We start from the raw sequence: 17,500 nt of genomic DNA on the forward strand, positions 1-17,500 counted from the left end.
AATAAACAAAATTAAAATACATTTCTACTCCAAAAGCGGCTGAGAGCACTATAAAATTAGTCTACTGGACTGAAGTCGTTCGCAGTACAGACCGAAGTGAAACGAATTGAATATGCTAACCTATATATACTAAATGCAAATGACTTGCAAGTAACTTGACAATGCAAAGGACAATAAATAACATTCCAATCGTAACGTGCAGAAAGCAATTATTTGCTTTACTGCGTACCGCAAATAGTTTCCCATTCTGCACTATACTAGGCATATTACGACCAAATAGCACAAGGCACAACAGAATACATGGAGCATACTGGACACGGTCTGCGTGCGTACGAACGACCATACCCGAAGTAAAAGAACAAAGCTAGTGAAAGAAGTGACAAAAGTGGTATACTTAACTTAAAACAAGGTCCCAAGCGTCTAGGGCGTGGCTCGAAACGATCATCACTTCTCTCTTTCCTGGAACTGTAAGACGACGTGGTTCGGTACGATGAGGAGGCCCTGCGTTGCAGTCTGCTTCGCTTCTGTTTCAGCTTTTCATTCACCTTCCTCTCCGCCCTCTTCTCCGAGCGATACATTCGTTTCTCATCATCTGAATCGGACGCCAACTCGTCCGATAGGTACTCGTTGACCGTCAGCCAACCGAATTCGCTCTTGTCAGCTAACTTAATGGCCTTGATACGTTTAGAGACTAGCTTCGTACCTTCTTCCAAGGATCGTTTCACTCGTTCATGAGCACCGGCCTTGAGCGTGTCGGTGGCATCATCAAACGTCTCCAAGACATCGTGAACGTGATCTAACTGCTGCTGATTGCCCTTTCTCTTGCAGATGTACCGGTCAAAACGAGCCTTCTTAACTGCGTTAGTCACGGTAGAACTGTTTTGTGCTGAAAACTTTGTGGCAAAAGCACCCAAACGGCTCTCAATTACCTCGGTTAAGTTGTCGGACAAATTGGCAATTGATTCGTCGACCAAAGCCTTCACAGCACTCCGCGAAGCTTCGGCTAAGGCTGGCTTGCTTCTGAAAGAATCATCATCCGCAGGCATGATGTCTACTGGACTGAAGTCGTTCGCAGTACAGACCGAAGTGAAACGAATAGCCCATTTCCGAGTTGCTGCATGCCTCATTTTCAAAGCAAGTCCTGGTGCACAACCATTCAAATGGAAATGAGTTGCGTATTCTTATGCAAATCAAATTCATTTCCCTTACAATAGTTGAGCACCAAGACTCACTTCGAAACCGAGACAAACATCAACTCGGAAATGGTCCATTGAATATGCTAACCGATATATACCAAATGCAAATGACTTGACAATGCAAAGGACAATAAATAACATTCCAATCGTAGCGTGCAGAAAGCAATTATTTGCTTTACTTCGTACAGCAATTAATTTCCCATGGTAATGCATGCACGAACCACATTCGCTTGCTCGGGCTTGCGTTGCACTTGCGCTTGAAAGTCTCCAATCGCTGCAATTTTCAGCCTTTTTCAAGAAACCCTCGTTGCGCCCTTTGGCAGCGTTAACATGGCGGCCCGCTATATTGGCCTACTTCTCCTTTGCTGCCAGTTATGTTACCAAGGTATGATAATATTGTTCGCGTAACAAATGATTTTTATTCCAAGAATACCGACGGTTGTGGGTTGAAACTGGAGCCACATCAAAGCTCAGGGTTTTTGAATAACTGAGGAGAAAATTCAGCCTTTGCAATGATATCTGAAATTAGACGTTATTGTCTTGTTCAGTAAGAACGATAGACTGAACAGAGAACTTGTTCACGTACTCCGTAGGCTCGTAAAGAAATTCCCCAATCCCATCGACCCTTAGCTCGGGATTGTACGGATATAATTACTTCATCATATCGAAGAAAAAACAGCGAAAACAACAAACGGTAGCTAAGCAAGACTTGAATATTTAGATACATAACCTTGCTTTACTCTTTGAGAGTACTGAAGAGTTTAATGAAAACTAACAAGACAGGTATTTGAAGCCAAAAGGTGTACTTTGCTACTTGGTTACCGTTGAATCGCACTTCCTTTTCGTCCGATCAATTTCAGTTAATTAAAGTAGAGAATTGGGTTTGTTTAATACAAAATTTAAGGGATGGTCTTTTCATAAACCTTTTGTTCCCCTGGCAAATGAGTTAGTGAGTAAGTGACAAGGACACGCGCATGAATTGAATTTGTATCAAGGCGGACCGATCGATCTTCTTGTTAGTGATTAAATTGAATGCTATAGAAGGCTATTGCAAGCTTTGCTATTTCATTAGGTTTAGATGACACTGAGTTTCCCTGCCATAATCCTAGGAATGAGGTATCAAATGGGAACGCACTGAAACCCATATTCTACCATGACCAACTTTGACTAAAAGAATTTAAATGAGACGGTCTGAAATTATCACAAGAATAGGATACAATTCAAGTTTTTTACCGCGTCACAAATGATATACAAAGAAACCATTATTAAATTCTTATCAATAAAGCCATTAGTTGGTCTTTAACTCCTCTACTGTCACGAACATCTGGTGTAAGTAGTTGTATCGGCTCATTCAGACCAGATTTGACAGGTAGTCATCAAATTACGTCATCAATCAGAAAGACAAAAGAAGGGGGCGTGCATAAATTAAGGCAAGTTGGGGCATGACACAAGGTCAGGTAACCTTTACCCTAACACGTGTAACAACACTTGCATCCCATGTTGTCGCACAAATTAGTGAGATGCCAAGTCATTATGTACACGAGATGAGAAGGCAAAAGGTGTGCATAAATTAGGGGCAAGTTTAAACATAGCCCTAGCTCCACAACACGTGCAAATTTCGGCGGAGAAAATATATTACGCGCGCGCGTGTGTAACGATAAAATAGTACTGTGTGTGCATATCATTTTGGTGGTGAGTGAATATGCTGGCTTCGAGAGAGAGCTCCTTCCCACTTTGGAGTTGAGCAGTGAATGCGAGATGACACGGAAGCGAATACACTACTAAGGACACAAAGCCAATCACAATCACACCTGGTGACCTCATCGAAAACCAATGGAAAACACGACAAAATGAAAGTTTTAGCGGACAAACGTTCGGAATATTCCAAACCAAACGAGCTCTGTCTTTTTTGCAATGTTTAAAGCCGGTGATGCTTTTGCGACTGTAATAGTAGCGCTATTGTTTTCCATCCAAAGCGATAATCCTTTCTTCACACAAGTTTACCATTTTATTTGCACAACGCTCGATTCGTTTTATCAATCAAGCATAGCATGCGCTAACTTAAGTTCTATTAGAAAACGCTTGAAGAAAGGAAGCAGCAATGGCTCTAAATTAAATTTCGCTAAGGACCATTCTAAAGATTGTTTTCAAACGAGACGGGAATAAATCTAGTTCAAGGTTTTCATAATTTGGATTTTGAGAATCGCTTGAGACCGTTGTATTGTGAAACGGGAATATTTAGTTGGTTTCATGTCGTATTTCAAAATGGGTTCACAACATTGATGCAGTGAGCAAACAAAAATATACATTTCAACGCTTTATTAAAAGACACTCTAATGACAAGTTAATATAAACGCTTGTTCTTCCGTCATCGAAGCTTAATAATTTAAAATGCATTACTTGACAATGTTATTATTTATTTGTTATTTATTATTTATTTATTTATTTATTTATTTATTTATTTATTCTGCTATCAACCACAAGATATGTTTTAAAAAAAAAAGCATGTAAGGGAATGTAAAATAATTATGACAAATAGTTCTTAAAATAATAATTTGTTTGGATAGTATGCCCGCTTCGAAGCAAAACGCTGCCCATAAGAATTTGTTATATTTTCGAGAATCTCTCTAGAGAGCAAACGCCGCATCGTGACCTTAATCCAAAAACAGTTCTTTTGAAAACGCACCATATGTACAACAAAGATTATACGTGTACCGGTCAAGCAATATTGTGCATGCACTGTTTCAATGCTTTTAGAGCGAAAATAAATCAAACATGCCAAAGGGCCTGTTCACATGGAGGTGGGGACCCCAGGTAGGTGAGGTACTCCTCCTCGGTGGGTAACCAATCCATACAATTTCTCTTTTTTTCTTGATTGTGTTCACATGAGAGGTGAGGTACCTCACCGAGGCGGGTTGCCCGGTCAGCCGGGCCGGGTAACCCGCTTAGGTGGGGTGAGTTTTCTCTATGAGAATGCTGTGAGGTGGGGTACCCCGCCCAACTGGGGTAATTTATCTTTTGAACATCCCCCCAAAGCACTTGGAAACCTCACCCAAGCACCCCAGGGCTATAAATATTGCATGTCAAGGCTCGCTTTCTTTGACTACCGGTAGGCGGGGTAACTCATCTACCCATGTGAACAGGCCTTAAGTGTTTACACTGTCAGTGAGTGAATTAAGCTTTATTGAATTATTCACAAAAAAACTGCTATAAAATAATACGTGCAGGGCTCGTTTTTCAGTAGACTCGTTAACATGGATAGAATGTACTTTGCCATGGTTTGGGTTTGCGCTCGGAGTTGTTTTGCAGAACACTTCTTTCCCAGCACACCTCGCGAGCAATGGTTAAATGTTCTAAAAGAGTTACATCTAATGAACCCCGGTCGCTTGCTGAGTTTTTATTACTACATGGACCAATGCAACGCTATATTTACCGAACAATATGCATTCCACAAAGTGTTATGTGTCACGTACTCGATACATTATCCTTCTTTCTGGTGGATGCTTTGGCAAATTATGAAAACTCTATGAATGAGGAAGATCTAATCATTTGCTTAACACCGTGGGTAATGCTGCAAGCCGCGTGTGTGGAAGCTCATCGCCCACAGTTTCTTTAAGTGACATATGTCAGAGAATGCAATGTTTAGTTGCGTGTTGCAGTAGCGAAGTTCACGTCGAATTGAAAGATGTCACCGACAATCACGAAGAGGAAAATGAAAAGAAGAAGAAGAAAACGAGGACCCTAAATCAGACGAACCAATTATTACAGAAACTGTATTATGAAGTGGATCGACCATCCGCTTTAGAGGGAGTCGACAACCTGTATCGTGCGGCGCGTCGTTATGGTGTGAAACGCACGCAAGTAATCAATTTTCTCCGGCACCAACCTGGCTATAACCTAAACAAACCTGCAAGAAAGCACTCTCGTCGTAACCGAGTGATTGTCAGTGTTTGATAGAGATTCGATGGCAGGCGGACTTGGTTGACTTGGTTGACAACGTTTGAGTCGGTGGAATCAAGGATACAATTGTCTACTGACCTGTATCGATGTCCTTTCTAAATACGCGTGGGTGGCCCCCTTGAAATCAAACACAGGTGCCTCGTTAATGGTGGCCTTTGAAAGCATTTCCAGGAAGGTCGTAAACCTGCGAAGTTGCAAACAGATGCCGGAACCGAATTTAAGAACAAGACTTTTCAAACCTTCCTTAAAACGGAGAATGTACATCATTTTGTAACCTACAACGAAACCAAGGCCCAAGTGGTTGAAAGATTCAACCGCACTTTGGAGCAACTGATGTGGCGTATGTTCACCAGCAGCAGCTCGTACCATTATTTGGACCAACTGGACGATTTAGTCAATGGGAATTACAATCAAAGCGTGCACCGTAGCATTAAAATGAAACCGGCGGATGTCAACGAGAATAAAGCATCAGAGGTCTGGAACAATTTGTATGGGAATCTGTTAAAAATGCCAGCAAAGTATAAACTCGAAGTGGTAGATCAAGTCAAGATCAGCAAGCATAAACGCATCTTTGAAACAGGTTACTCACCATCCTGGAAAGAGGAAACCTTCACTGTTACTCAGACATTTCCGCGCGACATACCAGTGTATCGTTTAAAGGAAGCAGACGGTGACTGGATTCAAAGCACTTCTGACAAATGATGCAAGACTGAGTCAGTATCCCGAGAACAAGGCGGCCGCTTTTAAGATGCAGTTACCAAGTCAACAACACCTAAGTGAAGATTGGGAGGTGGCCATGACATGCATCATTTACCCTTACAACTGGCAAACGCAGGTGAGAATCAGCTGTCCCACACTTTGCTTTGTGAGACAGACCCTGAACCTTGGAAATTGAACCTCCCTGTACCAAGTGACATTTACCATACGGTCAAAGATGTCATTCACGGTATACCGAAGGGACAAAACAATCGATCGAGTGACATTTATTTGAAGTCGGCCCAGCCCCTGGTGCGAATCCAAGTTTACAGTTGTTTGATGTACCTGTGACAGATGTGTCGATTGTCAGCAGCATGCGCAAATGGGTCGATTGTGAACCGATTCAAAGGGGAGCTAATCCCATCGAGTTTGTCATCAAACCGTTGGGTGACTACATTGACATAATACGACAGAGCTTCGATTGGTCGTAAGCCCACAGGGGATTGCAAGAACTACTCTCTGGTCAACAACGCCCTTCATTCCATCATCAAATAGTTTACCATCTAGATCAACGAAACGCTGGTGACAGAACAGTCAGACACTCAAGCATACAATGCTTACATAAAGACCTTATTGAAGTTCACGGAACAGGCTAAGAATCGTACTTAACCAAAGCTCTGTATTACAAAGACACTGCTGGACACATGGATGCTGTGGATAACACAGCAGAAAGTAATGAGGGTGTGAATAGAAGAGCCACATTTACTAACAATGGCGTAGAAGTGGGGTTGGTCGGAGTACCCCTTTGTTTATTGTTTAATATTGACAAGTTGTTGCTTGACGGTTTGGAGATCAAAGTCAAAGTGGACGTGAACAACGACGCTTTTGTTCATATGACTGGGGAGACTCCAAACAACTGCAAACGAAAGATCACGTCTAGCACGCTTCGCACACGCACAGTGTGTGTTGCAGACAGTATGAAACTAGAACATGTACATATCACGCACGGTCACAAAGGGAGCGCACCGCTACCTGCCATCTGTACCTTAACCAGAACCTCCACTCAGGCAAGGATTATCCCTCAAGGAGTCTTAAATCACACTGAGATAGATCTATTCCACGGTTTCATTCCTCAGTGCATCATTTTTGGGCTCGCGCTAAACGATGCCTTCAACGGGAACCTTGCAAGAAATCCTTGTAACATGCAAGACACTCGGCTGACTGTGATTGGAGAAGAGATGCCTTAGTCTGCGCTGGATCTGACGGATGGAAAAAAGATCGATGGTTACAATACGCTGTTTTCAGGAAGTTGAGACATGAATTGTGGGCACGGTCTAAACATTGATAGAGTGAATTGCGAAAACGGTTACGGTTTGTTCCGTTTTGATTTGACACCGGCAGGAAGTGGACATCCCGATCATCCGATACCCCATTGAACGGGTAACGTGAACCTGTACCTGAAATTTGGAACTCAGACGAACTGTGGACGCCGAATTTCAGAATCAGTTGGAAATTGATCGCTATCGTCGCGTGGTTACGATTTGTCACAAGGCTCTTAATTCCATCGTTATGCATACGACCCCAAGAACTATGGCAAGCCTGTCTTTCTGACCCTGTGTTAGCACCTCTGATGCAAGGCGTATTTCCAAGGGATAGGCTACCTGTCATCAACACCCACCCAGCCGGTCTCATCGCGAATACGGACCCTCACGACCAACCTGGGACACATTGGGTGGCCAATAGCCCTTTTCGCGGTTAGTTTTCCTCTTTTGCATTACAACATAATCTAGCATGTATGTGAGGCAATTTCGGGCTATTTCTTTGAATCGCCTCGTGAAAGTGAATTCTTTGACAGCTAATAATAATACTAATACTAATAATAATAATAATAATAATAATAATAATAATAATAATAATAATAATAATAATAACAATAATAATAATAATAATAATAATAATAATTATGGTTATCCAAATGTGATCTGAAGATTGGGACAGAAGCATTGTTATGTGCCGCACAGTAACAGGCCATCAGAACAAACTATGTAAAGCACTACATAGATAAGACCAGTGAAAGCCCTCTGTGTAGATTATGTGGAAAAAAAAGTGAAAGCGTGCAACACTTAGTATGTGGATGTGAGAAATTGGCTGAGAAACAATATAAGAGACGACACGACAATGTAGCAAAGAAAGTTCATTGGGATTTTTGTAAGAAGAATGGGTTGGAGCATACGGCAAAGTGGTATGAGCATATCCCAGAAGGTGTAGTAGAAAATGAAGAAGTCAAAGTTTTGTGGGATATCAATGTTCAGTGTGATAATGTGATAGAGGCAAGAAGATCAGATATAATTGTAATTAACAAGAAAGAGCGAAAGGGGATAATCATCGATATTGCTGTACCAGCTGATGTAAGAGTAGGGGAAAAAGAAAGGGAAAAGGAGGAAAAATACCAGGACTTGAAGAGAGAGATCGGAAGATTGTGGAAACTCAAAATGGTAGAAGTCGTACCTGTAGTGATAGGAGCCCTTGGAAGTGTCACCAAAGGATTTGATAGGTGGATTGAAAAGCTAGGGATACCATTCAATGTTGGAGTAATTAAAAAAACTGCTTTGTTGGGAACTGCAAGGATTTTGAGGGAAGTGTTGGAAATGTGAAGAAGAGACAATCCTGTTAGCCTTTGGTCATTTGTTATGACTCGCCTATCAGAAGAAAAGACGACAATGACTACAGCCAGAACATGATGTTAAATAATAACAATAATAATAATAATAATAATAATAATAATAATAATAATAGTAATAATAATAGTAATATCAGTACTCTTCTTTAGTTTACAGTTATGCAAATACTGAGTTCTTATAAACCCCATAGGCTACGCTTCGCGCCCTATGAGGTATGTAAATATGCATATTAACGTTTTACACAATAAACTGCGAAAACAATAATAATAATAATAATAATAATAATAATAATGATAATATTTATACCAGATAAACCCTTCAGTGTAATGAGCACTGGTATCAAAGGGGGTCCTGTTATTAAAATACTTAAGTAAAAATACGAAAAAGTCTAAAAGGTAAGAAACTCTAAGAAAACTGTTACATGGCCGATATCAATAAAAGGAGATGTACATGTACACCAAATCATCTAACTGAGGAAAAAGTCTTTAGTGTCCCTTGTGAATTCAATGAAGGATTCCTTTGATTTAATACGGCGAGGAAGATCGTTGAATTCTATCGCGCCTGTAAAATAAAAAGATATCTTGGCGACCTCAAGGTTGACTTTCGGAAAATGAATGTCATTACAGCGTCAAGTCGTAAATGTGTATACAGAAGTATTTAAATTAAAATAATTATTCAGATAAAGTGGTACTGAACCATCAAGGCATTTTCTAGTTAACAAGGCAATATGAAGTTTTCGTCCATTAATCAAGGGTACTAGACCCAAAGTCACGCGGCATTCAGCTCTTTAGTATCGAGACCGGAATTTGGAAAAATTAAGTTCGCAGCTCTATGCTGTAAACTCTCGAGTACATCAGCGTTAACTTTACCACACCCGTGCCAGGCCACATCACAGTAGTCAAAAATAGGTAAAATCATCGTCTTGTAAAGGCGTTCAGCAGCAGCCATGGGAATAGAAATTCTCGAAAGCCTAAAAACACCCAATTTCCTCGAGACCTTATTGACCACGTGTTCAATATGGTTGTTAAAACTCAAGTGCTGATCAATCACGATGCCAAGATATTTAAAAGACTCCATTGCAGGATAAGCTTATGTTATCCCTCCCGCTTAAGCCGTTGGTGTGAGCCATAAATTACATATTCAGTCTTGCTCATACTCAGAAAAAGCTTATTTCCTTGCATCCTCGAAGAAATACGGTTGATATCATTGTTGAGGCTTGCCTCTAACTCATTAGCAGTTTTAGCAGCAAAAAAACACCACTGTATCGTCTGCAAAACCAGAACTTTTGAGAACCAGATGTAGGAGGGCATGTCGTTTATGTACACTATAAAGATCAGGGGCCCCAAAATTGACCCTTGAGGAACGCCAGAAGCTATATCTAGGGGCGAAGAGAGAGCTTTGTCGACCTCTACGTGTTGGGAACGGCCAAGAAAATAGCTAGAAAACCAAAGAAGGGTCCCGTTACATATGCCATATCTCTGTAGCTTGTTTAGAAGGATATGGTGGTCTATCGTGTCGAAGGCCTTCTTCAGGTCAATGAAAACCATTATCCATATTTCTACGGATTTCACCGACAAAAAAGGTGACAGCTGTTTCCGCCGGAAGCCAGATTGACAAGACGACAAGAGATTGTTAGCGTTTAAATAACTAAGCAATTGATGATATACGACTTTCTCTGCGATTTTGGAAATTAGTTGGAGAATAGAAATGGGACGACTTACCGACTTAATAACGAAACAACGGATGATTCCAACAAAAGGAATATCCGTTAAGTTATTCCATCATTATCTTCACCCCCGGTTACTAGCTTACCGTGTATATTTTATGACGTTATTTCTTTACAATGATAGAGCCTGTTTACGTTTGCAAAGAGCCAATTATACACCCCATGCATCTTAGTCACTTTTGGGTAAATGTAACTTTAGCGACCCCACCTTAGTCGCTTTCTGTTTATGCATAAACGGAACGCCCCGGAATGTTCAATGTTCCTGATTTTACTAAGGCCTCACAGGGTAGGGTATTGGGTGACGCCAACTACTCATGTGGGCTTAAATTTCCTCAGAGCAATTTCTTGTTTTATACTCAGGTGATAAATTGAATCGCTCCTGACGAAAGCAACCAGTTATTAATTTTTTGGGTAGTTTCATTTTCCTGATCGCAGTTTTAGGGAGAACTTAATTACCGGTAGGTGTGACTGTCTGACAATAATACGCTCAAGGATTAGTGAAAAAAAACAACAACAACAAACAAACAAATCTTGTCGCAGATGGAAAAATTTGTAGTCCACGACTATTCAGGTTGCTGTTAAATCAATACTAACACATAAATACAGCCTATTTTCGACGTTGACCTCTCGCACTGCATACGCGAGGTTAGATTACACGAAGAAAGAACGGGCTTTCTAACGTATTATCGAATTGAAGAGGGAAAGTAAACTCACCGCCATCTTTTCGGCTTCTGCCTTAGAACAAGTGGGCCTTTCCTTTCGGTTTCCAATTTGACTGCCACATGAAGCACAAAGGCTTTGTAGAGATTGTGAAATATTATTACCCAATAAGGCTTAAATGAGTATTTTCCAATTTCACAGGATCTTCTCTGGGTAACAAATTAAAGCTAGAAAGATGGTTTTACAGTGAGATGAGTATTTCGCAATTTCATGCCGGTGAACAAAGGAGCAGCAAATAATAATTTAATGATTGGAAGATACCCTTACATGAGATGAGTATTTCGCAATTTTCACACGATCTTCTCCAAACAAATTTAGAGATACAAAGAAAACTAAATCGAATCACTCGTCCAGTTTAAACGAAGAGAAGTATTTGTGCCCAGTCCTTTAGGTTCATCCCGTTCTAGGTTCCACTCTATATGGGAGCACCAGGGCGAGCACCAAGTTCTTTTTTAGGGCCTGGAAACTAATGAACCGTTTTGGGTAGGCTTACACAGAGTATTTTTCTAGAATATCAAAGATTTCGTCGAATTTTGGCCAAATGTTGAGGAAATTAAAAGGAGTTTTTTTGTTAAGACGTTGTGTACGTGATTTGATTAAAAATGGCGGCTGCTAGGAATGATGCTTCGCTAGATTCTGACCCTATAAGTCGTCGAAGCTGCGTAAATTAATTTTGTTGATGAAGACGAGTTGTCTCTGGCCCATTTAACAGAGCACTGACTCACTGACCTGGGGGGAGTGGGGGGGGGGGGGTACTGCCATGTATGGACTATATAGGTATGTGCCACTGTGAAGGGTATGGTTTTCAAGCAGTTTACTCTAGGATAGTATATAAATCATAGCCTTTCGGTCTAGGATATCATTTTTCATGAAACTGACCAGTCGGTTGAAGATTTTATCAAGACTAAGGAAACCAGAAATTTCCACTCAAGAATATAAAAAAATCAAATCGGCAAAGTTTAAGTTTACGTATAACTCAGCCTCAACAGTGTCAATAAATGGCTATCATGAAACACCTCTGGATATTATTAGAATCAGAATTTAGACGGAAATCGGTGGGAGTTTACTATAGTATAGGGTAGCAAAATTCAGCTGAACTAGCTCTGGTATAGGCTAAGGATTCCAGGCATATGAGTCAGGATCTAGCCAAGAAGACTCTGATGAACACGACACAGATGAAGAAATGGATGAGGCTGTGGAGAAAAATGACTGGTCTGAGGAAATCAATAGAAGGGACGAGGAGGGAATTTTAAGAAGAGGTTGGAATAACAGTTGATTCTAAAAACCTTTGATCTCGCCTTGATTTCTTTTTGCTGTTCTTCCCTTAAGAGGCATGGCAGTTGTTAGTTGAACAAACTAATTCATATGCAGAACAAAAAAGAGGCCCAAAGAAGGTTCTGTTTGGTATCGGGTCACAACATATGAATTGAAGGCTTGGGTCAGGTCAGCCTGTATCTAAACATGGGTTTAGTCACCAAACCAAACCTTAGCTCTTATTGGAGCACATGCAGATCCTGCTCTGAACTCTTCATTTTTTCCCTAGCATAATGGCCAGGGATCGATTCCTCCAGATTTTGCGATACTTGCATTTTGCAGGCAACAACCAGGCACCCAGGGCTGACTCAGCTGATTAAAATAAATTGTGCAAGCTTCAGCCATTCCTGGACTTAGTAATACCTATGTTTCAGCAAGTGTATAAGCCTAACAGACAGCTTGCCATTGATGAAACTTTGATGAAGTTCAAGGAAAAAGTGCACTTTAGGCAGGTCATTCCAATCAAGCCGGGAGATTTGGAATCCATTAGCATTTACACTTGCTGAATCTAGTTGTGGTTATGTGCTAAATAGCAAGATTTATCCTGGTAAGGAAGGTGATGGAGTCCAGAGAGACTTGGGTAGAAAAGCTGTAATGTATGTGACTTACCTAGACAAGGGGTACAATGTCTTCATGGACAATTATTACACATCAGTCACTTTGTTTGAGAAACTTGAAGAAAGGAAAACCCTAGCATGTGGGACAGTTAGATCCAACAGGTCAGGCCTACCAAAACAAATTTGTGGTCTGAAAGAAAAGAAAGTCAAACAGCTCAAAAGGGGAGAGAGTTTGTTCAGGCAAAAAGGAAGTGTGACATGCGTGACATGGCGTGACCGAAAACCAGTAAGTGTTTTGGCTACCACTCCCACAAGTAAAACTGATCAAACTGTTGTCCAGCACTCCTTTAACTGTCAATTAATGGAACTTGGGAAAAGAGGGACTTTGCAGAGGCCAGGTGTAATTAACCTATAAAATACTTACATGGGTGGTGTTGATTTGTCAGACCAAAGGGCTGTTTCATATGCCCGACTCATGAGGGAAGTGGTCTGGTATTTTAAGGTTTTCTTTTACTTTACGAAGTGTGTATTTCAAATGCACACATTTTGCACTGTAAATACCCTGATCATACCAGCATTTCCAGTCTTGAGTTCAGGAAGTCAGTGCTTAAATTAAGGCATTAGTTGAAGGGAAATGCTTCAGTAGAGACAGGATTATGTCAGATCCCTGTCGCTAACCCTCACATTAGGCTCAACCATGATCATTTCCATCAACTCATAAGTCATGACACCAGATCTACTTGTAAGGTGCACATTCAAGAAGTGAAGACCATCTACACCTGTGCTGTTTGTGAAGTTAGAATGTGCCGGCCAGAACCTTGCTTCCGAAGGCACCATACATAACAGGACTATTACTTTGATGACAACCATTACAATGGTCTCAAATTATGACTGAAAGAGTGAGCAGGGAGGCCTTTTCAAAGGGGTCCAAGAAGGAGAACACTGCAAAATTAAACATGTTAGAGACTGTTGATGTGTCTTTAATTAAATAGAACATGGTATGGATTTAGTTGATGGAGACTGATAAAAATGTTTCTCTCGTCAGTCAACCATGCGGGTTACTGAAGTACTGATTTGCAATGTTTTAATTAGAAAGACACTTTTGCAGCCTTTTTTCTTTTGAATGTTAACTTGTGAAAGATCAGTTGTTGCAAAATCATGGACAAAAATGGAATTTTTCTCTTCTTTACATACTTTTATTATCTTTTGAAAATTTGCAGAATTATGCAAATTATGCACTCCGTGATGTCATGTGATTTCATATATCCCATAATTTTTAAATATTACATAAACAAAAATTTTATGCTCTTTATAAATATATATGGTTTTATGAAGTTTCTGTGTAATGGTTTTGCTTGGCATTCTTTTATAACTTAGTACCCCAAATTTTTAACTAATTATTAAAACTCGTAATTGTAAGAAATGATTGAAACATTACCCCCATTTGCAAGCTCTTTTCACGTACCCGACCTCAAGCTGTCTCTGTCTACTTCACTTCAGTCTAGTTCTGTTTGAACCCACAACTGAAAGGTAAAGGTAAAGGTGCTCGTTATTTAACGTCGGAAGTTCCTTTACTCTCTAGAGTGTATTCTCCCAGGAAGCCGACGGCTTCCTGAAAAAATACAAAGATTAATACACACGTACAATACAAGATTAATACACACGTTTTCCAAGATTAAGATAGAGTACCTTTCCTTTTTTTGTCTTTTATATATGTCACTTTTTATGAAATATGTCCAGAAATGGCCCTAATTAGATGCCCCCTGATTTCAATAAGCGTCACGAAGTGTCCCCTCGCTCTTCATTCCTCACCTCTCGGAATACAGGCAATTAACGTCACAAAGTATCCCCGAATACTGCTCCTGAAGTAAGGATAAACTGCTGCATTTTACCCTGACCTAAAAATAATGCTGACCTTTACCCTTAACTTATTGTTGGAAATAAGTAGCAAAGGTTTAGACATATAAAGGGACACTTCGTGTTGCCTACCCGTGCATTCGGAGCTCTTTTCAGTTGAGTGAAGTGACATGCAAACCAAAGGTCGTTACTTTAACCATTCACAACAAACGAAGACAATGAAACGAGCCAATCACAACGCAAAGGTGTAATATGTGCAGACGGCACTAAGCGCGGGAAATCACGTGCGAGCCAATCATAATTAGTTTTGCTGTTGATTGTCTAAGAACGTGGCGCGAGATTTCATTCCACGCCAATCGTTTCGCGTTGAGCTGCGAAACCAAAAGAATCTCATATTAATTTTGCTCAATCGAAAAACGCCCTAAGAAGACTCATAAAATTTCCCATTGACTCTCAGCTGAATCCTGGCAGTGCAGCAACTGTGATGTCCCATACAAAGCCAAAGGCTGTTATCACGATAATCCTGCCCGTGTGTTGAAGACGCAAATAATCAACGAAAGGGATCCTAAGAGCAACGTTTTCAACGGACATAGAATTAATTGGTTTGATTGGAACAATTACATGGCGGCGTTTACATGTAGGTGTGCCAAAGCTGTCATGGAAAAAGGATGGAAAATATTTGGCCTTCAGTTCTACGGTATGTACTGTGTTGGATATGAAGTTGAATCCTTCGTACCAACTCTCATATGCATGTAAGCGCACATTTTTAAAAAATATAGAAAGTTTCCTATTCGCTAGTGTTGCTGAACATAAATCTCATAGGCAGTTGTTCGTGAATTGGACAACGCTTTCTATTCGATAATTAATTGTGAAGTGGATACCTAAATTAGTTTTGAGAAATCGATTTGTCCAGTAGATTGCACTGTCCACTTGTTAAAAAACCGAAGCTAATTTTCCTTTCGACTTACCATGCTAACTGTATCCAAAATGATGGAGGACGAAGTGCGACGTTGAAATGTCAGCTCGAGTTCTTGCATGTACAGCAGACGAGTCAAAATCTCACATTCTCCTCAATCTCTTTCGATCGTCGCTAATTATTATGAAACTATTTCAGGCGAATGTTGGAGCGATGCACCAGGTTCATATGACGTAAACACTTTCACACCATCAACGTCCTGCATCTCGGATGATTATCAGCAGTGTGGTCGTCTTGATAGACAATGCGTTGGACAACAGTGGACAAACTTTGTGTTTGAATTAGGTGAGAAATGTCCTAATCATTACGTATTGTGGGGAGTGATATTACTGTGGTAGTACTGGGTGACTTAGCGTCTCCCAACTCTGCAACCCAGATTCAACCCTGACCTCGGCCATGGATGAAGTTGTATGTGGACTGAGCTCCATGCAGTCGATCTCAATCTGGCTCCACAACACGTTCTCGTGATTATCCTGAACTGTTAATTTGCTTTGAATTCACTATTATCGCGAATTTTGAACACTGTGTCCCAGGACTTGTGGTAGCAGACGAAATAAGGAAATAAAAAATCATATCCCTGGATTTGATTTGAACCCAGACTTTCTACTTTATAGGAACCGCTTGTTTGCGCTTTACCACTGATGATCAAGGCACCACCGCCTTTCTCAAAAAAAAATTTATATTTAAGTCTACCATAGAATTTCGCAACTGAAGAGTAATTAGGCCTAAGCTCTGATTTTAGAATGTTCAGCTTTGTCGTGAAGTTTGGAAACGGACCTTTTGTAGTGTTTAATGTTGTTTGTTGGCGAGTGATAATACAGTATTATCAAATAGATATATAGTAATATATTGTCCCTGAGTAGCTAGCAGTGTGGTGGTCGAGTGTTTAGGTGACGGAATAATCAACATTCCCAGGTTCGAGTCCTACGTTCATACATTTGGGTAGTCTCTTCAAACAAATATGACTATTTCGGATTCCCATAATCCATATCAAGCTTTCAGTCTTTTAAATTCACGATAGCAATGGATTCAAAGCAAATTAAAAATTCAGGATAATCTCGAATTCAAGGGCGAGAACGGGTTGGACTCCAAGGGTTTTTCTCCAGGGTAGTCCAGTTTTTCTTTCTCGCCAAAATCAGCAAATACCTTTTAATATATTCCCCCGCATTAGCCTCCGAGCATTAGCCTCCTGCAGTTAGCCTCTGGCAAGCTAGTTCCAGTCCAATACTGAGAAAACGAACATGGTATATGACATCCGGCTGCCAGCGGATACCCTAGATAGTGATAACCTCTGGTATCCCTCCCTTTCATTTAAGTAAGGTTGCTGAGACGAGTTTCAATAGTTTGAGTGGAGGGAATGTTTTATTCAAAGGATTAACTCTACAACACTGTTTCATGTAACGGAAATGTTGTGGTACCAAATGAAACAACAATAATTGCTTAGCAAGATGATCCATTTGTGTGTCGTAATATGTTACCACGTCAACAAACGATCCTTATAAAAAAAACCTATATTTTGTCTTTAAACGCTTGTATCTCAAAAACGAACTTGATGACGCCTAACTGATCTAAAAGGCTAAGATAAAACTCTTTGTAAGAGTGAAAGAAGTCTCTGGAACGGATTTAGAGCCACCAATTTTCTAATTGTTGAGGTGGCTATGAATCAGCTCCAGCTCCTACTTATCACTTTCCAGCAATAAAAATTGGGGGTCACCGAGTTATTTTTTTAGATATAAGGGATCAAAGACAAAATATAGGGTGCTTGTACAGGGCTGTTTTGTTGCCATGGTGACTTGTTATGTCACATCAATGAGTGC

General features: G+C 40.4%; 1 protein-coding gene and 1 pseudogene across 1 annotated transcript in view; both read left to right on the plus strand.

Moving 5' to 3' along the window:
* The first annotated feature begins 1,423 nt into the window (after positions 1 to 1,423).
* The window catches only part of LOC137984851 (uncharacterized), a 26,947-nt gene continuing 10,870 nt past the window's right edge, over positions 1,424 to 17,500 (plus strand). Inside the window, exons 1-3 of the mRNA XM_068832164.1 lie at positions 1,424 to 1,581; positions 15,165 to 15,404; positions 15,822 to 15,968. Coding sequence (XP_068688265.1) covers positions 1,527 to 1,581; positions 15,165 to 15,404; positions 15,822 to 15,968 — 442 coding nt within the window. The 5' untranslated portion in view covers positions 1,424 to 1,526. The remainder of the gene's footprint in view (positions 1,582 to 15,164; positions 15,405 to 15,821; positions 15,969 to 17,500) is intronic.
* On the plus strand, positions 12,163 to 13,265 carry LOC137985424 (piggyBac transposable element-derived protein 4-like; annotated as a pseudogene).

Source organism: Montipora foliosa, chromosome 14, assembly GCF_036669935.1.
Source record: "Montipora foliosa isolate CH-2021 chromosome 14, ASM3666993v2, whole genome shotgun sequence".
Taxonomy (NCBI): domain Eukaryota; kingdom Metazoa; phylum Cnidaria; class Anthozoa; order Scleractinia; family Acroporidae; genus Montipora; species Montipora foliosa.